This window comes from Hyla sarda, chromosome 2 (assembly GCF_029499605.1).
Source record: "Hyla sarda isolate aHylSar1 chromosome 2, aHylSar1.hap1, whole genome shotgun sequence".
Classification (NCBI taxonomy): domain Eukaryota; kingdom Metazoa; phylum Chordata; class Amphibia; order Anura; family Hylidae; genus Hyla; species Hyla sarda.
Window position 1 is genome coordinate 486,576,183 of NC_079190.1, and position 24,723 is coordinate 486,600,905.

The 24,723-nt window shown below is 44.6% G+C and overlaps 1 protein-coding gene across 5 annotated transcripts in view; it reads right to left on the reverse strand.

The window, feature by feature from the left end:
- Positions 1-17,287: 17,287 nt before the first annotated feature.
- The window catches only part of PATL2 (PAT1 homolog 2), a 37,419-nt gene continuing 29,983 nt past the window's right edge, over positions 17,288-24,723 (reverse strand). For all 5 annotated transcript variants that reach the window (XM_056560886.1, XM_056560887.1, XM_056560889.1 and 2 more), the window contains 3 exons: positions 23,525-23,622; positions 23,202-23,351; positions 17,288-17,671 (listed from right to left, as the gene is read on the reverse strand). In XM_056560886.1, the coding sequence (XP_056416861.1) occupies positions 17,632-17,671; positions 23,202-23,351; positions 23,525-23,622 (288 nt within the window). In that variant the 3' untranslated portion in view covers positions 17,288-17,631. The remainder of the gene's footprint in view (positions 17,672-23,201; positions 23,352-23,524; positions 23,623-24,723) is intronic.

The following is a 24,723-nucleotide window of genomic DNA, read 5'->3' on the forward strand; positions in this document are numbered from 1 at the left end:
TCACCCCATTTGTAGCTTACCAGTTTGGTAGCCCTTGGGGGGTGTATGGTAGTGGTGGTATGGGATCAGTATATGAGGGGTTTATGTTAACCCTATAGTTCATGTAGGGCTGGTATGCTGACTCAATGTTCCGGCCTATCGCCGCCCTTCCCAGTAACGATAGTGGCATGAAATGACTGAAGGTCCACAAAGAGATTGAACTTGAACAACTTTTTACTGAAGTGCTTGCAGTATCCACGGCACAGTAACAGTCTCATATAACAGTCCTTAGATTGCTTAATGATTGACAGTTGTTGCAGACCTTGAGTTAGTGATACAGTCTCTGAATTTAGGGAGAGATTTGCAGATCCGTCCGGATTTAGGGGAGTTATTAGGTCCGGTGATGCTGCAGAGTGTTTGGAAATTGATACACTCTATTACTAGATTGTTCAGCCATCGCCGCAAGGCTCAGGCCTAACTCACTGCGTTAGTTGCTGCGCAGATCCTTCTCTCATGACAGCCCACAAGGTAAGAGAGAGAAACATGGCCACCGCTCCCTTATATGGGCAGGGGGCGTGACAAATCTGATTGGTCCGAACATCTGCCATTCACCATTACATGGTGTAATGGGATTGCTTACGTCACAGGGCCTCCAAAGGTCCTTAAGTTTAATACCATAGAGTTCACCGAGTCACATGACCCGCAGGTCCTGCAATGCTATGGAAACAAGTAATTAACCATTTATTTACACATATTATCATAGTTACATTAATCTTTGCATAAAATACCGATCTATAAACTGAAATAGAGGCGACTAGGTAGACTGGATGACAGGGATCCCTACGTCCTAGGGACTCTGGCTATGGGGACCCATACATAAATAGGTACCGTATAGAATGCAGTACCGGGATACCACACCAGGTTTTGACATTGACCTGTGGGGCACTAGACTTGTGGATCCGTAGTTGTGTGGTAGGCTTTATGCCTACCTCAGGACACACTCTCACAGCACATGACTTCACTGCACTCTGCAAGACTTTTACTAAGAGAATGAACTAGCTCCACCCAGGGTTTATATGGGGGGGGGGAAGACTCTGGAGGGGTCCCATAGTTCACCCTGTTGGTCACATGGTCACTGGCACCTTCATGGCCAGCTCCAGTTATGTAAAGCATGCTCAGGAGCTGAGCATGCTTCATACCCGACAGGTCCGGTTGCTGTCAGCCGATTTGGCTGAAGTCCGGTATTAACCCTTTAAACTTCTCGATCAAAGTTGATCACGGCGTCTAAAACGGTAGAAAGGTATCGCCGGTTAGCTCAATGGGCTGTTCGGAACTGCCTCAGTGAAATCACGGTATCCCGAACAGCTGAGAGGACAGCGGGAGTCTTCTTACCTTTCTCCCGGCTGTCCAATTGGCGCTTGATTGCTCCAAGCCTGAGATCCAGGCTTGAGCAATCGACCGCCGATAACACTGATCAATGGAAGAGAATTGATCAGTGTATTCCAGGGATCCTCAAACTTTTTAAACGGGGGGCCAGTTCATTGTCCCTCAGACTGTTGGAGGGCCGGACTATAGATAACAAAACATGTTATATAAGTGTGCATAGGAATTATGTTTGTTATGTATCTTATTAGTGGACTACCACATTAGGTTGGCAGTATAGATTCCCCCCCACATTAGGTTGTAGTTCCCACACATTAGGGTTGGCAGTACAGTTCCTCCACATTAGGGTTGGCAGTACAGTTCCTCCACATTAGGTGCAGTATAATGTTCATTCGGGTAGAAAAACAGACATGGTGCACATCTACAATCTTGTATAATGATCTGATTGCTTCTCAGCATAATATCAAAAACTAACAGGTTGTTAGTATACATTTTTGATCAAAAAGTACAAGCCCACTCGCCACGTCAAGGCCACCTATTTAGAGTGGGTCCCTAACGTCCCTAGCATAAAATGGCGCAGCACTGGGCGGCGACCACCACCGCCGCGACACCAATGCCCACGGGGGGGGTACGACCCACCGGCAGAGCGGCCCCAATGCCACTCAAACCAGTCTATGGGCCGCACCCCTCCGCAGACACGGCAGCAACGGACACCGCACAGCACCACACCAGTGTGAACAAGGTGTAATGGCTCACTTACCATGCTTTCCCAGTCAGACTGGGAGGCTGCTAGGAAAGAAATGACCCATGTGTAGCTAAGTACTACTTATATAGGGTTGGGCTGAGGGGGTGGGGAAGAGTGCAGCACATGTTCAAAAAAAAGAATTGCAGTATAATGTTCCCCCACATTAGGTGCAGTATGTCTCCCCCCCCCCCCCCCCCCCCACAGACATACAGCCTCCAGCCAGTGTATGGCTGGAGGCTGTATGCCTGTGTTCTGCCCCACTTCAGTGCTCCAACCACCGCTCCTTCGGTCCGGACATAGCAGTAAGTCCCGGGACCGAAGGAGCGGGGAGGTCGGAGCACTGAAGCAGACGTGCCGCTGGTAACACTTACCTAGCTGGCCAGCGCACATCCTCATCGCTGCCCCGCTCCTCCGCGCTCCGTTGCTATGGGCGCACGCACGGCGTCAGTGACATCTCTGCATGCACCACCTTCCTGGCGGGTCTCCGAGAGCGCATCCCTGTGTCCCAAAACATCTTTCGGGAAACAGGGATGTCCCAGGCACCGGCGAGCCGGATAAATGTCCTCAGCGGGCCGCATGTGGCCCGCGGGCCGTAGTTTGAGGACCCCTGGTGTATTCAGTCAGTGTAATGCATGTTCTAGTACCCTATGGAGGCTATAACTTTGCAAAAAAAAAAGTTAATAAATGTGATTTAACCCCTTCCCTAATACAAGTTTGAATCACCCCCCTTTTCCCATAAAAAAAAAACATGTAAATAAAAATAAACATATGTGGTACCCGGGAGGGTAATGGTGTCTGGGGTGTTGCGACGATAGTGTAGGGTATATTGGTGTTAACCCTTAATTGTCGTGATGCTAGGGTGCGGTTTCCTCAATGTAATGGTCCTACTGCCAACCGTCCCACAAAGAGCAGGGAGAAATAATGGAATGTCCACAGCAGATTTTATGAAGCAAAGTAACTTTACTGTATATTTTATGCAAAAACATGGAACATAAGTCTTTGCGAGAGAGAACCATGGTACAGGTTTGCTGGGACACCGGGATCAATGAGCTTTGATGCTAGCTACTGTGCTACTATTTTTTTTTTAGAAGAATTGGACTTGTAGTAGTCACACAGGATTCAGTAGATTGAGCTTGGATAACTCACGGTTTTGTAGCTGGGTATTAAGCTTCAGGCCTAGCTTGAATTGATGCTGAAGTTATGAGATGTGCTTTCTTAAGAGAGTGAAAAGAGAAAATCTAGTGGTAGCAGCCCCTTATACATTAAGGGGGTGGGACAAAGCAGATTGGTCAGCAGAACCTGTCAGTCCTGACCCAGTGAACTCTAGGTATCACATGACCCAAAGGTCCTTAAACCCTAATACAATTTAATTAACCCCTTAAGGACCCAGCCCAAATATACCTTAAGGACCCGGCCATTTTTTGAACATCTGACCACTGTCACTTCAAGCACTAATTACACTGGGATGCTTTTACCTTTCATTCTGATTCAGAGATTGTTTTTTCGTGACATATTCTACTTTATGTTAGTGGTAAAATTTTGTCGATACTTGCATCATTTCTTGGTGAAAAATTCCCAAATTTGATGAAAAAATTTAAAATTTAGCATTTTTTTTTACTTTGAAGCTCACTGCTTGTAAGGAAAATGGATATTCCAAATAAATTATACATTGATTCACATATACAATATGTCTACTTTATGTTTGCATCATAAAGTGGACATGTTTTTACTTTTGGAAGACATCAGAGGGCTTCAAAGTTCAGCAGCAATTTTCCAATTTTTCACAAAATTTTCAAAATCGGAATCTTTCAGGGACCAGTTCAGTTTTGAAGTGCCTTCATATTAGAAATACCCCACAAATGACCCCATTATAAAAACTACACCCCTCAAAGTATTCAAAATGACATTCAGTAAGTGTGTTAACCCTTTAGGTGTTTCACAGGAATAGCAGCAAAGTGAAGGAGAAAATTCAAAATCTTCCTTTTTTACACTCGCATGTTCTTGTAGACCCAGTTTTTGAATTTTTACAAGGGATAATAGATGAAAAATCCCCCCAAAATTTGTAACCCAATTTCTCTCCAGTTTGGAAATACCTCATATGTGTATGTCAAGTGTTCAGCGGGTGCACTAGAAGGTTCAGAAGGGAAGGAGCGACAATGGGATTTTGGAGAGGGAATTTTGCTGAAATGGTTTTTGGGAGGCATGTCACATTTAGGAAGCCCCTATGGTGCCAGAACAGCAGAAAACCCCAACATGGCATACCATTTTGGAAACTAGACCCCTCAAGGCACATAACAAGGCGTCCAGTGAGCCTTAACACCCCACAGGTGTTTGACGACTTTTCGTTAAAGGCGGATGTGTAAACGGAAAAAAAAAATTTTTTTCACTAAAGTGCAGTTTTTCCCCAAAATTTACCATTTTTACAAAGGGTAATGGGAGAAAATGCCCCCTCAAATTTGTAACCCCATCTCTTCTGAGTATGGAAATACCCCATGTTAGGACGTAAAATGCTTTGCGGGCGAACTACAATGCTCAGAAGAGAAGGAGTCACATTTGGCTTTTAGAAAGCAACTTTAGCTGAAATGGTTTTTTGGGGGTATGTCGCATTTAGGAAGCCCCTGTGGTGCCAAAACAGCAAAAAAACAAAACCACATGGCATACTATTTTGGACACTACACCCCTCAAGGAACGTAACAAGGAGTCCACTGAGCCTTAACACCCCACAGGTGTTTGACGACTTTTCGTTAAAGTTGGATGTGTAAATGAAATTTTTTTTAAATTTTTTTTTTTTTTTTTTACTAAAATGCAGTTTTTCCCCTAAATTTTACATTTTTACAAGGGGTAATAGGAGAAAATGACCCCCAAAATTTGTAACCCCATTTCTTCTGAGTATGGAAATACCCCATGTTAGGACGTAAAATGCTCTGCTGGTGAACTACAATGCTCAGAAGAGGAGGAGCGCCATTGAGCTTTTGGAAAGAGAATTAGTTTGGAATGGTAGTTAGGGGCCATGTGCGTTTACAAAGCCCCCCGTGGTACCAGAACAGTGGACCCCCCACCTGTGACCCCATTTTGGAAACTACACCCCTCACAGACTTTAATAAGGGGTGCAGTGAGTATTTACACCCCACAGATCTTTGGAACAGTGGGCTGTGCAAATGAAAAATTTAATTTTTCATTTTTACGGACCACTGTTCCAAAAATCTGTCAGACACCTGTGGGGCGTAAATTCTCAATATACCCCTTATTACATTACGTGAGGGGTGTAGTTTCCAAAATGGGGTCACATGTGTCAGGGGTCCATTGTTCTGGCACTATGGGGGCTTTGTAAACACATGTGGCCTTCAATTCCGGACAAATTTTCTCTACAAAATCCCAATGGCACTCCTTCTCTTCTGAGCATTGTAGTTCGCCCGCAGCGCACTTTAAATTCACATATGGGGTATTTTCTTACTCAGAAGAGATGGGGTTACAAATTTGGGGGGTCTTTTTTCCTATTTTCCCTTGTGAAAATGAAAAATTTAGGGTAACACCAGCATTTTAGTGAAAAAATATAATTTCTCATTTTCCCATCCAACTTTAATGAAAATTCGTCAAACACCTGTGGGGTGTTCAGGCTCACTATACCCCTTGTCACGTTCAGTGAGGGGTGTAGTTTCCAAAATGGGCTCACATGTGGGTATTTATATTTTTTTGCGTTTGTCAGAACCGCTGTAAAATCAGCCACCCCTGTGCAAATCACCAATTTAGGCCTCAAATGTACATGGTGCGCTCTCACTCCTGAGACTTGTATGCCCACAGAGCATTTTACGCCCACATCTGGGGTAGTTCCATACTCAGGAGAAATTGCGTTACATATTTTGGGGGTCCTTTTACAGCTTGTGGAAATAAAAAGTATGGGGCAACACCAGCATGTTAGTGTAAAAAAAATTAAAAATTTTACACTAACAGGCTGGTGTAGCCCCCAACATTTCCTTTTCACAAGCGGTAAAAAGGAAAAAAAGACCCCCAAAATATGTAGTGCAATTTCTCCCGAGTACAGCGATACCCCCTATATGGCCCTAAACTGTTTCCTTGAAATACGACAGGGCTTCGAAGTAAGAGCACCATGCGCAATTGAGGACTAAATTAGGGATTGCATAGGGGTGGACATAGGGGTATTCTACGCCAGTGATTCCCAAACAGGGTGCCTCCAGCTGTTGCTAAACTCCCGGCATGCCTGGACAGTCAGTGGCTGTCCAGAAATGCTGGGAGTTGTTGTTTTACAACAGCTAGAGACTCCATTTTGGAAACCCTACTAATCCCATTAGTGAGACTATATGTGTAAAACTTAATGGAAATGTAAAGTGTATGTTCACAAATGCCAGAAGCCTAGCAAATAAAATGGGGGAGCTTGAGGCCTTGATACTGGAGGAACATATTGATATAGTTGGGGTCACTGAGACATGGCTGGACTCCTCACATGACTGGGCTGTTAATCTGCAGGGGTTTACATTGTTTCGCAAGGATAGAATGAACAGAAAAGGTGGTGGAGTCTGTCTGTATGTAAGAAGTGGTATGAAAGTGAGTGTGAACGATGCCATAGTGTGTGATGATTCTGAGGAGGTGGAATCACTGTGGGTAGAATTACAAAAGGAGGGAAATACTGAAAAAATAATATTTGGTGTAATCTACAGACCCCCTAATATCACTGAAGAGATAGAAGGTCGGCTGTATAAACAAATAGAGAGGGCCGCCCGGGCAGGTACAGTGGTAATAATGGGAGATTTTAACTATCCAGATATAGATTGGGGTCCGGGGTTGGCTAAAACTACAAAGGGGAGAAAATTCCTAAATTTATTGCAGGATAATTTTATGGGCCAGTTTGTGGAGGACCCAACAAGAAGTGATGCCTTGTTGGATCTGATCATTTCCAACAACGCAGAGCTGGTTGGTAATGTAACTGTGCGGGAAAACCTTGGTAATAGCGACCACAATATAGTTACTTTTGACTTAAAATGTAGAAAACAAAGACAGACGGGGAAAGCAAAAACATATAACTTTAAAAAGGCAAACTTCCCTGGGTTGAGGGCTGCACTACAGGACATAGACTGGGGGGAGGGGTTCTCAAATACTGATACAGAAGGTAAATGGGACATCTTTAAATCAACTCTAAATAACTATACAGCTAAATATATACCAAAGGGGAACAAATATAAACGATTAAAACTAAATCCTACATGGCTGACAAATGGTTAAAAGAGCAATAAACAACAAAAAAATTGCCTTCAAAAAATACAAATCTGATGGGTCAGCTATAACATTTAAACAGTACAAGGAGCTTAATAAAATCTGTAAAAATGTAATAAAAACAGCAAAAATTCAAAATGAGAGACAGGTGGCCGAAGAAAGCAAAACTAATCCTAAATATTTTTTTAGATATATAAATGCAAAAAAACCAAGGACAGAGCATGTAGGACCCCTTAATAATGATAATGGGGAGGTTGTCACGGGCGATCAAGAGAAGGCGGAGCTACTGAATGGGTTCTTTAGTTCTGTATATACTATGGAAGAAGGAGCTGACATTGGCCAGGTCAGTGCTGGTAACACATCATATAATGTATTGAACTGGCTTAATGTAGAGATGGTACAAGGTAAGTTAAGTAAAGTAAATGTAAGCAAATCTCCAGGGCCGGATGGACTACACCCAAGAGTTCTTAGAGAGGTAAGTTCAGTAATATCTGTACCCTTGTTCATGATATTTAGAGATTCTCTGGTGTCTGGTATTGTGCCAAGGGACTGGCGCAAGGCTAATGTGGTACCAATCTTCAAGAAGGGCTCTAGGTCTTCGCCAGGCAATTATAGACCGGTAAGTCTAACGTGCATTGTGGGTAAATTGTTTGAAGGACTTATAAGGGATTACATACAGGAATACATAGGGGATAATTGTATTATAAGTGATAGCCAGCATGGGTTTACTAAGGATAGAAGTTGTCAAACCAATCTAATTTGCTTTTATGAAGAGGTGAGTAGAAGCCTTGACAGAGGAATGGCTGTGGATATAGTGTTCCTGGATTTTGCCAAAGCGTTTGATACTGTCCCTCACAGACATCTGACAGGTAAGTTAAGGTCCTTGGGCTTGGAAACTTTAGTTTGTAACTGGATTGAACACTGGCTCATGGATCGTACCCAGAGAGTGGTGGTCAATGATTCGTACTCTGATTGGTCCCCGGTTATTATTGGTGTACCCCAAGGTTCAGTACTGGGCCCGCTGCTGTTTAATTTATTTATCAATGATATAGAGGATGGTATTAACAGCTCTGTTTCTATCTTTGCAGATGACACCGAGCTTTGTAGCACGGTACAGTCTATAGAGGATGTGCATAAGTTACAAGATGACTTGGATAGACTAAGTGTCTGGGCATCCACTTGGCAAATGAGGTTCAATGTGGATAAATGTAAAGTTATACATCTGGGTACTAATAACCTGCATGCGTCGTATGTCTTAGGGGGGATTAAACTGGCAGAGTCACTGGTAGAGAAGGATCTGGGTGTACTTGTAGATCACAGACTACAAAATAGCATGCAATGTCAGGCTGCTGCTTCCAAAGCCGGCAGGATATTGTCATGTATAAAAAGAGGCATGGACTCGAGGGGCAGGGACATAATACTCCCCCTTTATAAAGCATTGGTACGGCCTCACCTGGAATATGCTGTTCAGTTTTGGTCGCCTGTTGATAAAAGGGACACTGCGGAGTTGGAAAGGGTGCAGAGACGCGCGACTAAACTAATATGGGGCATGGAACATCTTAGCTATGAGGAGCGATTAAAGGAGTTACAATTGTTTAGTCTTGAGAAGAGACGTTTAAGGGGGGATATGATAAACGTATATAAGTATATAAATGGCCCATACAAAAAATATGGAGAAAAACTGTTCCAGGTTAAACCCCCCCAAAGGACGAAGGGGCACTCCCTCCGTCTGGAGAAGAAAAGGTTTAGTCTAAAGGGGCGACACGCCTTCTTTACCATGAGGACTGTGAATTTATGGAACGGTCTACCTCAGGAACTGGTCACAGCAGGAACAATTAACAGCTTTAAAGCAGGGTTAGATACATTCCTGGAACAATAACATTAATGCTTATGCAGAATTATAAAACTACATCCCTTTCCCTTATCCCCTTACATCCTTCCCTTCAATCCCCTGGTTGGACTTGATGGACGTATGTCTTTTTTCAACCATACTAACTATGTAACTATGTAACCCTGGCGTACAAGACGTTTGTTTATTGGAGGGAGACAGTGTAAGGGGTGTATATGTAGAGTTTTACCCTTTATTATGTGGTAGTGTAGTGTAGTGTTTTTAGGGTACATTCACACTGGCGGGTTACAGTGAATTTCCCGCTAGGAGTTTGCGATGCAGGGAAAAATTTGCCGCAGCCCAACCTTTAAGCAGAAAATTTACTGTAAACCCGCCTATGTGAATGTACCCTGTACGTTCACATGGGGGGGGGGGGGGGGGGGGCAAACCTCCAGCTGTTTCAAAACTACAACTCCCAGCATGTACTGACAGACCGTGCATGCTGGGAGTTGTATTTTTGCAACAGCTGGAGGCACACTGGTTGAAAACCTTCAGTTAGGTTCTGTTACCTAACTCAATATTTTCCAACCAGTGTGCCTCCAGCTGTTGCAAAACTACAACTCCCAGCATGTACTAATCACCGAAGAGCATGCTGGGAGATGTGGTTATGCAACAGCTGGAGGTACCCAACTACAACACCCAGCATGCCGAGACAGCTGTTTGCTTTCTGGGCATGCTGGGAATTGCAGTTTTGCAACATCTGGAGAGCTACAGTTTTTAGACCACTGCACAGTTCTCTCAACATCTGGAGGTCCACAGTTTGGAGAGAACTGTGCAGTGGTCTAAAAACTGTAGCTCTCCAGATGTTGCAAAACTACAACTCCCAGCATGCCCAGACAACAAACAGCTATGTGGGCATGCTAGGAGTTGTAGTTTTGCAACATCTGGAGGGATTTAGTTTAGAGACCACTGTATAGTGGTCTCAAACTGCAGCCCTCCAGCTGTTGAGAACTACATATTCCAGCATGCCCAAACAGCTGTCTGGGCATGCTGGGAGTTGTAGTTTTGCAACATCTGGAGGGCTACAGTTAGAGACCACGGTCTCAGACTGCAGCCCTCCAGATCTACTTACCGGCTTCCGTAGGATCCCGGCAGCTGTCCTCTTCAGACGCACGTGACGCCGCCTGCCGATCAACGTCGCCGCAGCCTCCGGACGGGTAAGTGGACGTCGGCGCCTTCAGATCGCCGTTCTGCTCCGCCTATTATGGGTGGGCAGGACGGGGAAAACGAAAGTTAACCCCCCCGCCCCCGGTCTTCTATTGGTCATCGCCTCTGACGATCAATAGCAGACCAATAGCATGGATAGGAGGGGTGGCACCCCTGCCACCTCACTCCTATGCCTACAGGGGGATCGTGGGTGTCTTAGACAACCGCGATCCCCCTTCTATTCCGGGTCACAATAGACCCGTATGACCCGGAATCGGCGCAAATCGCAAGTGTGAATTCACTTGCGATTTGCGCCGATCGCCGATGGGGGGGGGTCCGATGACCCCCCCCCCCCCCCTGGGCATTTGCACGGGGTGCCTGCTGATTGATATCAGCAGTCACCCCGGCCCGGGAACGAAATTCCCACGGGCGTATGGATACGCCCTGGGTCTTTAAGTACCAGGACGTCAAGGCGTATCCATACGCCCTAGGTCCTTAAGTGGTTAAAGGCACGTTACCTATAACCTCTTAAGGGTGCAGGTCGTACCTGTACGCCCTGCCCCCGGTCCCAGTGTTTAAAACGACCCCCATCACACCGGGTCGGTCCCGGCTGCAATTCATAGCCGGGACCCTGGGCTAATAGCGTGCGGCACCGATTGTTGTGCTGCATGCTATTAACCCTTCAGACGCCGCGATCAAAGTTGATCGCCGCGTTGAAAATGAAAGCAAATGCTTCCCGGAAGCTCAGTCGGGCTGATCGGGACTATCGTGATAAAAATCTGTCAGTCCTTGAATCTTGGCATAGCACAATTATCAACGGTCACATGACCTAAGGTCCTGTACATTACACTATGCCAAAATATATTCAATATATACATTTTTGGATAGCATTATGAGGCGACTAGGGGTTAACCCACCAGGAGAGCCCCGAAAGCATGGAGGAACTCAGACTGTGGTGACTTACGACAAAGGTACGGGACCAAGTCCAGTATCGGGACACCACAATACAAGGGTATAACTCTAGGAAAAGTGAGTGGTATAATAGTTTGTATATTTCAACAACAATAAAAAAAAATAAAAATAGTGAGATCTGTTAAAGAATGTAGAAATATAGACATAGACCAATACTCTTCTTTCCAGAGATCTGTCCTCTTACACATACTTATTGTAGTTAGTCGGTATTTGGGGTGAGCTCCAGTTTTTAACAATAATCATTCTATGAAGGAAATTATATCTAGGGTTAATCTTAACGGTTGGCACGAGTACAAGGTGGCTTCGGCTTGTGACAAAGAGTACGAGTTCATGGCTAGATGGCACGTATGGTTGCAAGGCCCTCATAACACTATTCAAATTTGATCTATTGGAATGGGATGAATGGAGATCCTGGTGGAACCTGATGTGCTTATGCCTATGTGATTACTGTCTGTTATTTTGTAAAATGATAACTGCATTTCCTAGATCTTCTAATATCTACTCAAAACTTGTGTATGTTTTTCCTATTTTTATTGTTATATCACTATTTGATTGCACTATATGCAAAATGTTATACCTTTCATTCTACGTTTGATGTATGCTTTTGTATATGTTAAAAATTTCGAATAAAAAGGAATGTTATAAAAAAAAAATTAAAAAAAAGAATGTAGTAGCATCACTGTCATTATACATACCGTATATACTCGAGTATAAGCCGACCCGAGTATAAGCCGAGACCCCTAATTTCAACCCAAAATCCCAGGAAAAGTTATTGACTCGAGTATAAGCCTAGGGTGGGAAATACCTCATCCCCCCCTGTCATCATCCAGACCCGTCATTAACATCCTCATCATCCCCTTGTCATCATCCCACACATCCCCCCTTCATCATCCCCTTGTCATCATCCCACACATCCCCTTATCATCCCACACATCCCCCCTTCATCATCCCCTTGTCATCATCCCACACATCCCCTTATCATCCCACACATCCCCCCTTCATCATCCCCTTGTCATCATCCCACACATCCCCCCTTCATCATCCCCTTGTCATCATCCCACACATCCCCTTATCCCACACATCCCCCTTCATCATCCCCTTGTCATCATCCCACACATCCCCTTATCCCACACATCCCCCCTTCATCATCCCCTTGTCATCATCCCACACATCCCCCCTTCATCATCCCCTTGTCATCATCCCACACATCCCCTTATCATCCCACACATCCCCCCTTCATCATCCCCTTGTAATCATCCCACACCCCCCCCCTTCATCATCCCCACCCCCCTTCATCATCCCCACACCCCCCCCCCTTCATCATCCTCTTCTCATCATTCGCCCTCAGTGGTCTTCAACCTGCGGACCTCCAGAGGTTTCAAAACTACAACTCCCAGCAAGCCCGGGCAGCCATCGGCTGTCCGGGCTTGCTGGGAGTTGTAGTTTTGAAACCTCCGGAGGTCCGCAGGTTGAAGACCACTGCGGCCTTCAACATGCGGACCTCCAGAGGTTTCAAAACTACAACTCCCAGCAAGCCCGGGCAGCCATCGGCTGTCCGGGCTTGCTGGGAGTTGTAGTTTTGAAACCTCCGGAGGTCCGCAGGTTGAAGACCACTGCGGCCTTCAACATGCGGACCTCCAGAGGTTTCAAAACTACAACTCCCAGCAAGCCCGGGCAGCCATCGGCTGTCCGGGCTTGCTGGGAGTTGTAGTTTTGAAACCTCCGGAGGTCCGCAGGTTGAAGACCACTGCGGCCTTCAACATGCGGACCTCCAGAGGTTTCAAAACTACAACTCCCAGCAAGCCCGGGCAGCCATCGGCTGTCCGGGCTTGCTGGGAGTTGTAGTTTTGAAACCTCCGGAGGTCCGCAGGTTGAAGACCACTGCGGCCTTCAACATCATCCAGCCCCCCTCTCACCCCCTTTAGTTCTGAGTACTCACCTCTGCTCGGCGCTGGTCCGGTCCTGCAGGGCTGTCCGGTAAGGAGGTGGTCCGGTGAGGAGGTGGTCCGGGCTGCTATCTTCACCGGGGGCGCCTCTTCTCCGCGCTTCCGGCCCGGAATAGAGCCGTTGCCTTGACAACGACGTATCTGCGTCGTTGTCAAGGCAACGTGACTATTCTGAGGCCGGGCCCGAAGCGCTTAGAAGAGGCCTCCCCGGTGAAGATAGCAGCCCGGACCACCTCCTCACCGGACCACCTCCTTACCGGACAGCCCTGCAGGACCGGACCAGCGCCGAGCGGAGGTGAGTACTCAGAACTAAAGGGGGTGAGAGGGGGCTGGATGATGTTGAAGGCCGCAGTGGTCTTCAACCTGCGGACCTCCGGAGGTTTCAAAACTACAACTCCCAGCAAGCCCGGACAGCCGATGGCTGCCCGGGCTTGCTGGGAGTTGTAGTTTTGAAACCTCTGGAGGTCCGCAGGTTGAAGACCACTGCGGGTGGGGGAGTTCACTCGAGTATAAGCCGAGGGGGGTGTTTTCAGCACGAAAAATCGTGCTGAAAAACTCGGCCTATACTCGAGTATATACGGTACTTCTAGTCGTGTATTAGTCTATTTGTCAGTCAAAAGAAGATATACATATGTCCATCACATGTTATTAAATTTCCTGCATAGTCAACATGTGCATAATAAAGTACAGTAAAATGGTGATACCAAGAGCATAAAAAGCCAAATCCATACTATCCTGTTTGTGATCCAATCCCCAACCATCCTGGTTGTATATCAATTTTAGAGCTTGTATGGACATCTCACTATGTACAAGGATTCTATCTTGTTTATCTACAGCCTGATCAAGGACATTTTCAATTATGCCCAGGACTGTGTCTGGCCTTATGGTCATTTCGTCCCTCTGGTCTTTGGGGACCTACGTCGGGAACAACTTGTTTTAAGTAAGGGGGTTTGTGGTGTCCCAGTACAGGACCTGGTCCTGGTCCTGTCCCTTTGTCTAAAGTCCCCTCAGCCAGAGTCCCTCCATGTCAATGGGGCTCTCCTGTAGGGCCAACCCCTAGTCACCTCATACAATTGGTATTTGATGTATAAATATATAAGATGTTATAAGAATACCTCTGTATAGGACCTTAGAGGTCACGTGCCTTTAATTAAGTTGTATTATGGTTTAAAGACCTTTGGGTCATGTGATACCCAGAGTTCTCTGGGTCAGGACTAACAGGTTCTGCTGACCAATGAGCTTTGTCCCACCCCCTTAATATATAAGGGGCTGCAGCCACTAGATTCGCTCTCTTATTCACTTGTTCCTGGCACTTAAAGCACATATCTCATCAGCATCAATTCAAGCCAAGCCTAGGAATCTGCAGCCACTAAACTTGAGTTACTCAAAGATCAAACTACTGAATCCTGTGTAACTACTAGAAACTCAAATCACCTAAATAGTAGCACAGTGGCTAGCATCCAAGCTCATTGATTCCAGAGTCCCAGCAAACCTGTGAGGAACTTGTACCACAGTTCTCGCTCTCAGACTGTTATGTTCCATGCCGTTGCATAAAATTTTGTGGTGTCCCGGTACTGGACTTAATCCCGTACCTTTGTCGTAAGTCCCGACAGTCAGAGTTCCTCCATGCTTTCGGGGCTCTCCTGGTGGGTTAACCTCTAGTTGCCTCATAATGCTATCCAAAAAAGTATATATTTAATATATTTTGTCATAGTGTTATGTACAGGACCTTAGGTCATGTGACTGTTGATAATTGTGCTATGCTACAGTTCAAGGACCTTTGGGTCATGTGATGGGTCATGTCATATGCCCATAATGCTTTAGGTCAGGACTGACCGGTTTGCCAAACTAATGAGCTTTGATCCTGCCCCCTTCATCTATAAAGGGGCTGCTGCCACTAAATTGCTCTCTAAGTTCCTGGTTGCAAAGCAAGCAACAGCTCTCTTCCTGCTGAACTCAAAAGCAGTAACATCTCTTGTATCCTGGATATGAAAGAAAGCACATCTGTTATTACAGCTTCAAGACAAGCTAGGCCTGAAGCCTTCCACTTCTAAATCGTGCGTTAATCCAGCTCAAAAACCTACAAATCCTGCTTGACTACTGAACCTAAAACTACCCCTAAATTCAGTGGCATAGTGGACAGCAAAGTCAAACCTCATTTCATTACAGAGTCCCGGCAAACCTGTGAGGAGCCTGTATTACGGTCTTATCAAAAGACTTATCTGCACTTTCATAAAATCTGCAGTAAAGTTCGTTCTTTGTTTACTACAACCTCTGCTGTGGACAATCCTTTATTCCTCCCTATCATTCCTGGGACAGGTGGTAGTAGGACAAATACATAGAGGAAGCCCACACCCTGGCGTCACGACAATCAAGGGTTAATGCAACACCCCTACAGCTTACCACAATATACAGAAAAGTTACTTCAAGTTTACTTCATAAAATCTGCTGTGGACATTGTTATTTCTCCTTGCCATTTGTGGGACGGTTGGTGGTAGGATTACTACATTGAGGAAACCACACCCTGGCATCACGACATTTAAGGGTTAAAACCAATAGGCCCTACACTATCTTCGCAACACCCCAGTCACCATTGCTCTTCCTCCTGATCACCACACAGTGATCAAACTGTAACACCCCTGAGGAAGTCACCCACAGGTGACTGAACATGTGGGGTTCAGGAGGGCATCTGCTTCATTCACTCATCCCCTCCTTCCCTGATCTCCCCCCCCCCCCCATGCCACTTTATTCCCCGTGTCAAATCATCCCCCCCCCCCCCCCTTTTTCTCCCCCTGTACAACATAATTTCCTCTTGATCCCCCCGTGCTGTTTCATTCCCCTTCATCAAGATTGGGGGGGGGGGGGGTTTGATGAATTTATACAGAGGGTAATAATGGGGGAATCAAATTGCACAAGGGGGGGGGTGGTCAAGGGGACATGATGAGGCAAAGGGGGTGGGGGTAAGGGGGATAATTTGGCAAAAGACATTAGGTGGCATAAGGTATAAAGGGGGGATAAAATGGGGTGATAAGGTGTGATTAAACATCACTGGGAGATTCTATTGTAATATTGCTTTTAATCATGTTTTATGGGTAATTTCACTCTGGAGTGAGTACAGGAAAGTATTCAGACATTTAGAGAGATTTGAGCCCCATCCCCCAACCCCCCCCCCCCCCCCCCCATAGAGGACATCTATCAAAATTTCCCACTTCTTTCCCGTGAGTGTCTGCTATTGGGAGATTCTACTGTATTATTGTATACTGTCTCTGGTTCTCTTGCTTTCCAGTGCCTTACCCCTATATGTATATGGGGCACTGCCGACTGACAGGTCGTACTATTGCTAATGACTCGTTATTGGGGCAAAGTTAAACCTTACATATTGGTCCTGGAATTCATATGTGTATTGCGTTTACTATGTACTCATGTGTTTACGATATTTATAAGACAGTATAGGAGACTCCAAATATTCAGGTGCCCTGGGAGAGGTCCCATGGGCTTCTCCCTGTTGTTGGAAGGAGTTTGTTAAATGTTTTTAATTGGGGTCTGTCTGATTAGATGTGTTCATGTATTTTTTGTATATTGAATAAAGATTGATATTGATATTTATCTATGAAATACTGGGTGTGCACTATACAGTGGACTTTTTATTTTTTGTTGGATGCCCAATATGGTACATGGGGTAGCACCCCACTGAGAATACCTTAAGGCTGAGCCTGCTTGTGTTCTAGTGCCTTAGCCAATCATAGCTCATCTCACACTGAACTGCTCTGGGCTGTGTATAGCAGAATGGGGGAGGAAGTTCTCCCCCTGTATGGCTTCAGATGATGTCATGCCTGCTGGTGAATGCCCCTTCCCAGTCTGAGCAATAAAAAGGTAGAAAAAATAAAATAAAGGCAGGGGGTGCTTTCTCATGATGGGGCAGTGAACGGGGAGAATTATAAAATGTGTACTCTTTTGATGTTCTGATATATTAAATAAGTTTTGGACACCTTTAGACTTTCTCTGTTTATTCTGCATGTGCTGTACATAGCGAATGCTGTGCAAAATTCACACAAACAAAAAAATAAATAAACATTCATTATATATTTACCCCCCTCTTTACAGCAACAATATACATTTTATTTTTAACTCACTAAACAGAAAAGGAACAGGTCATTCTGACCACCGGTTCCTTCACGTTGGAAAGTCGTGTCAGAGTTTGACAGAAAAAACAAAAACAAAAACTTCCTTTAAAACAGGATTAAATATTTAAATTTCCAAAATGGAAGCTCCACCGATCCATACGCGTTTTTTTTTTTGGTAAGTGAAGCAGGGGCTGATCTGTCAGCTTCAGATTCAGCATTTCATGAAGTCACAGCTGCATAGGGGGGTGCTGTAGGACATCTGGAAATTAAAATATACTATTAGTTATCCAAAACAGCTTCTGCACAGTCCTTAACTAATTTCTTGCATATCATTTAGGGTATTGAGGGTTGCACAGCATAAGACATTGATAAGGTCTTCTAATTCTTACACCCAATTTACGCAGACAGTACTATAATGATTGTACCCATTTGTTTCGGTATATTTTGTTACACTCCACAGGGGCGTAGCTATTGAGGTAGCAGTTTACTGGGGCCCTGGTGCCTAAGGGGGCCCACAGCACATATGTGCCATAAAAAGAGACCACGAAGAAAGAAGAACTCCAGCTCAGGAAGATACGGCTTTATTCACATCAACGAGGCAACAGGTAACAGGGAGGAAGTGACGCGTTTCGGCCAAGTGCTGGCCTTAGTCTGTACGACTAAGGCCAGCACCTGGCCGAAACGCGTCACTTCCTCCCCGTTACCTGTTGCCTCGTTGATGTGAATAAAGCCGTATCTTCCTGAGCTGAGCTGGAGTTCTTTCTTCGTGATTACTCCGGGTGAGGTCCACACCCACTCCACATCCAGTCCAGGGATTGAGCCGGGATACCTGCTTTCTGTATGCCCATAAAAAGAGACCAGTATTATAAATTGGCATATGGGGCCCTGTTGCAGAGTCTGCTACAAGCTGAGCCTTTGACATTTCATGTATGGAAACTATATAAAATATTCTCTTTACCCTTTGTTGCTTTAAAAACAAAAAAAAACAAAAAACAAACAAGTTATCCAGTACCTAATCCGTATCAAGTACATGTAATTTTTATGTCTATTTTATGCAGTACGTACACACACACAAACGATTGGAGATTGCCTGTACTCTACCAAAGACAATGGGGAAGATTAATACCTGTCCAGAGGAACAGTTGCCGAGTTGCCCATAGCAACCAGATTGCTCCTTTCATTTTTCAGAGGCCCTTTCAAAAATGAAAGCAGCGATCTGATTGGTTGCTATGGGCAACTCAACTTTTCCACTGGACACATTTTGATGAATCTCCCCCAATACGGTGTGTATAACTTAGATCTTCCTAAATTAGTGCAAAGGAATAGTGATAAAACTATGGCACTATTCAGAAAGTTTGTTAACCCTTTAGGTGTTTCACAGGAATAGCAGCCAAGTGAAGGAGAAAATATAAAATCTTCATTTTTTACACTCGCATGTTCTTGTAAGGCTGGGTTCACACTACGTTTTGTCCCATACGGGAGCGCATACGGCAGGGGGGAGCTAAAAGCTCGCGCTCCCGTATGTGACCGTATGCGCTCCCGTATGCCATTCATTTCAATGAGCCGACCGGAGTGAAACGTTTGGTCCGGTCGGCTCATTTTTGCGCCGTATGCGCTTTTACAACCGGACCTAAAACCGTGGTCAACCACAGTTTTAGGTCCGGTTGTAAAAGCGCATACGGCGCAAAAATGAGCCGACCGGACCGAACGTTTCACTCCGGTCGGCTCATTGAAATGAATGGCATACGGGAGCGCATACGGTCACATACGGGAGCGCGAGCTTTTAGCTCCCCCCTGCCGTATGCGCTCCCGTATGGGACAAAATGTAGTGTGAACCCAGCCTAACCCAGTTTTAGAATTTATACAAGAGGTAAAAGTAGAAGAAACCCAATTTCTCTCGAGTAAGGAAATACCTCATATGTGAACCTAAAGCTCTGTGGGTGCACTAGAGGGCTCAGAAGCGAAGGAGCAACAATGGAATTTTGAAGAGAGAATTTTGCTGACATTTTTTTTTGGGGGGGCGGGGGGGGGGGGGGCATATCGTGTTTAGAAAGCCCCTATGGTGCCAGAACAGCCAAAAAAAGCCCCACATGGCACACTATTTTGGTAACAACACCCCTCAACGGAATGTAACAAGGGGTATAGTGAGACTTTACACCCCACAGGTGTTTGACAGATTTCCACTAAGGTTGGATTTCAAAATTTAAAAATAAAATTTTTTTCTCACTAAAATGCTGGTGTTACCCCAAATCTTTCATTTTCACAAGGGGTAAATGGGAGAAAGCCTCCCAAAAATGTTAACCCCATATGTGGATGTCAAGTGCTCTGCTGCTTTTGGAGAGAGAATTTATTTGAAATGGAAGTCGGGGGCCATGTGCATTTACAAAGCCCCCATGGTGCCAGAACAGTAGACCCCCCCTCACATGTGACCCCATTTTTGAATCTACACCCCTCACAAAATGTAATAAGGGGTGCAGTGAGCATTTACACTCCACTGGCGTTTGACAGATCTTTGGAACAGTGGGCTGTGCAAATTAAATATTACATTTTTCATTTTCACAGACCACTGTTCAAAAAAAGTCTGTCAGACACCTGTGGGGTGTAAATGCTCACTGTACCCCTTGTGACATTATGGCAGGGGTGTAGTTTCCAAAATTGGGTCACATGTAAGGGGGTCCACTGTTCTGGCACCATGGGGGCTTTGGTAAATGCACATGGCCTTAAATTCCAGACATTCTCTTTCCAAAAAGCCCAATGGCGCTCCTTCTCTTCCGAGCATTGTAGTGCGCCAGCAGAGCACTTTACACCCATATATGGGGTATTTATATAAAAGAAAGAAGAAAAAAAAAGCCCCCATAATTTGTAACCCCATTTCTTCTGAGTATATAAAAAATACCCCATATGTGGATGTAAAATGCTCTGCAGGCGTACAACAAGGCTCAGGAGTGAGAGCACCATGTACATTTGAGGTGATTTGCACAGGGGTGGCTGATTACAGCAGTTCTGACAAACGCAAAAAAAAAAAAGCTGGTGTTATCCCAAATTTTTCATTTTCACAAGGGGTAATAGAAAGCCCCCCATAATTTGTAACACCATTTCTTCTATTACCCTTTGTGAAAATGAAAAATTTGGGATAACACCAGCAGTTTAGGTTTTTTTGCGTTTATATCAGAACTGCTGTAACTATCTGTACCCCTGCGCAAATCACCTCAAATGTACATGGTGCGTTCTCACTCCTGAGCCTTGTTGTGCGCCCGCAGAGTATTTTACATCCATATATGGGGTATTTCCGTACTCAGAAGTTGCGTTACAAATTTTGGAGGTCTTTTTCCCTCTTACCTCTTGTGAAAATGAAAAGTATGGGGCAACACCAGCATGTTAATTGAAAAAATTTTATATTTTTTTTACAACATGCTGGAGTAGACCCCAACTTTACCTTTTCATAAGGGGTAAAAGGAGAAAAAGCCCCAAAATTTGTTCGGTAATTTCTCTTGAGTACGGAATAACCCCATATGTGGCACTAAACTGTTGCCTTAAAATACAACAGGGCTCCGAAGTGAGAGAGCACCATGCTCATCTGAGGCCTAAATTAGGGATTTGCATGGGATGGACCCGGATGCAAAAATTTGACTTTTCTCCGAAACCAAAATTACCCTACGGCAGTGTTTTCCAAACAGGGTGCCTCCAGCTGTTGCAAAACTCCCAGCATGCCTTGACAGTCAATAGCTTTCCGGCAATGCTGGGAGTTTTGCAACAGTTGGAGGCTCTGTTTTGGAAACCATGCTGTAAGAAACTTTTTTCATGGGGGTGGGGAGTTAACTGTGTAGGGTATATGTATATGTAGTGTTTTACTTTTCATTTTGTGTAGGGGTAATGTAGTGTTTTTAGGGTTCATTCACACGGGCGGGGGTCCACAGAGTTTCCCACTGGGAGTTTGAGCTGCAGTGGTAAATTTTCTGCATCTCAAACTTGCAGCGAGAAACTCATTATAAACCCCTGCCCGTGTGACTGTACCCTGTACATTCACATGGGGGGACAGCAAACATCCAGCTGTTTCTAAACTACAACTCCCAGCATACCTGGACAGTCTCGGTATGCTTTGATTTGTAATTTTGCAGCATCTAGAGGGCTACAGTTTGGACACTACTACACAGTGGTCTCCAAACTGTTCTCCTCCAGTTGTGGCAAAACTACAACTCCCAACATGCCGAGACTGTCCAGGCATGCTGAGAGTTGTAGTTTTGCAACATCTGGAAGAGCACAGTTTGGAGACCACTGCACAGTGGTCTCCAAACTGTGGGCCTCCAGATGTTGCAAAACTACAACTCTCAGCATGCCCAGACAGCCAAAGACTGTGGGCATGCTGGGAGTTGTAGCTTTGAAACTCCTAGAAGCAACAGTGAAGATCACTTGTTACAGTGTTAGTGTCACACTGTTACAGCAGTGCTGCTGCAGGCTGTGTTCCTCCTGCAACCTTGTCCATCGGCCATCTTTTGTCCATGACCATTGGACAAGCTGATGCTGCTGTGGGACTCAGTGTCCCAGGAGGTATGGGGAACCCTACTGGTGGGATTTTCAAAAGGCAGTTTTCTTTAATAAAATATTAAATATTTTTTTTAAAGATTTCTATTAGAAAAAAAAAAATAATAATTATATATATATATATATATATATATATATATATATATATATATATATATAGTTTTGCCAAGATGTACAACATTAAAACTATTTTTATATCTGACCGTGCCCATTTAAAAAGGAAAAAAAAAAAAAAAAAGGTCCAGAAGTGAAGGGATTTGGTGTAATGTGGTGTTGGGTTATTTTCAGACCATCTTGTTGTAGTGGTTTAGTATGGGATGGTGTGTCCCTGTACTTTCCGGCCCTATCAGGCAGAGTCTCTCCATGTCCCCAGGGCCCCCTTTATGTGTTATCCTGTATGTACATAAGTTGTATAATTAAATGTACCGTTTCTTTAATAGCTGTTACCATGTGATTGTTACCCAGGAGGCACTAGTGACCCCCCAAGTGACCTATGGGCTCCTTGCACAGCACCCCCCTACATAACCAGGGGAGGTGCTTCAATCTCTATTCCAGCATTCTTGCTCCTGCTGAGGTCCAGTGCAGTCATCTCAGTGTACGTGTCCAGAGCATTGGAGGCCTCAAGCCTAAAGTCTGCAGCCACAAAGTCAGCTCCAGTAAGCTCAAAGTCATCTTCATGTCAATTGTCAAGTCAGTCTAGTCAAGTCTTCTATATAGTCACCATGGCCTGCACTAAAGTGTCTCTACATACTTCAAGTCCCAACAACAAGCCTGCGAGGTCCCCGTGTCACTGGTCACCTCCTTGGGATATTGGCTGTACTGCATAGACTGTATCATCTGTCTACCCCGAGTAAAGCTACCGTTGTCCGTAACTTGGCATCTGTGTCTTCATTGCCCCTGTGCCTAGCCCAGGACCAGCGGTATTACCTTCGGTTGGTTAAGGCGAAACCGTGCCCTGGTGTTGACAAAAAGGGGTTAACATCTGCCCTACATTGCACCCCCGCACGCCACATTGTTTTCAGCAATTTTCCTTTTTTTGTAGGAAACCTTAATGTGTAGGGGCTTTTTATGCAAAATGTGTTGCCACATCCTTTTTATAGTAGGTTTTATTTTATTTTGGTTAGTCTTCTGGATTCCTCCAGTGCATTATGTCTCATGTTGGTAAAAGAAAAATAAAAATAAATAATAATTTAGTAAAATGATAAAGTAGTAAAATAAATACAATTGATAAAAGTCTGCCAACTTACTCCATCTTGTCCTCAAGTTTGTGAATTGTCTGTTTGTCCAGGTATCGGCAAAATAAGGAAAGCAGATTGCTAGGCAAGAAAAGTGGTTCCACCATGGAGGATTTGGAGACATGCGAGAGTTCTTTTGCAACTAGGAACACAGTATCCGTCCTGGAAAAAAAAAAAAAATAGATTCATTGAAACTTTAGATCCACGGCATAAAAACTGAAGTGGTTGTCCCATCTAGACTACCCCTTTATTCAGTCAGCCATAACATTTTTTCATGTAGCAATTAACCAATAACTGCTTGTTTAATAAGAAGCCTTGCGTACGAGTAGTATTACCATTTTTCAAAGTCTCCAATGCATGGCTCCATCGGTGTATCTGAAGACAACAGGCTCTCGCCACGACTCAGTAATGCATACAAGAGAGAGATCCCAAACTACACAGAAGAACATCAGTTTACAAGTGTTGGTAGTATCAGAATGCTACATGTAACAATATTTGCACATATAAAAAGTAATGCAGCACTACTCAAAATGACCTACTATTAGGTGGTGCCAGCATCCCAGTACCACCCAAAGTTCAACCAAATAGAAACAATGGCGCAGCACTCAAAAGTCCAAAAAACTAATTTGTGTTTACTGGCTCATGTCACAGCAACGTTTCAGATCCTCTCAGGAACCATTTTCAAGCATGCCTGAAAAATGGTTCCAGAAGGAACTGAAAAGTTGCTGTGACATGAGCCAGTAAACACACATTTGTTTTTTTTTGGACTTTTGAGACACATTACCATCCATACCCAGGAGGTGCGTGATGGAAGCCCACATTTAGTAAATAAAAATGTATAGTTCTATAAAAATATATATTTTTTTTTTTATAAATGTGGGCTTCCAACACCCAAAACAAACAGCTGATTATACAAAGGAAGCAGATGTCAGCCAAAAAATGCAATATTGCAACTAATCATGTTTAAAATGTTACACAGTAACCAGAACTATTACGTTATAGAAGGTGTCCTCTGTTCTGGACCACCACTGGCAGTGTATAGGCCATTTAGACCAGGATGAGGCAAGGCCTGTTATAGAATACAGTAAAACCAGTCTATACATTTTAGCTAGAGATGAGCGAACTTACAGTAAATTCGATTCGTCACGAACTTCTCGGCTCGGCGGTTGCTGACTTTTCCTGCATAAATTAGTTCAGCTTTCAGGTGCTCCCGTGGGCTGGAAAAGGTGGATACAGTCCTAGGAGACTCTTTCCTAGGACTGTATCCACCTTTTCCAGCCCACAGAAGCACCGGAAAGCTGAACTAATTTATGCAGGAAAAGTCAGCAACCGCCGAGCCGAGAAGTTCGTGATGATTCAAATTTACTGTAAGTTCGCTCATCTCTAATTTTAGCTAAGTATTGGCCAGCTCAAATATTGGTATACAAAGGAACAACAACATCATCATAGCTGGATCTATCTTCCCACTGATTTACGGGCTGTTGAGCAAACCTGATCCTCCTTTAGTTTGCATGCACATTTACTTACATCACTT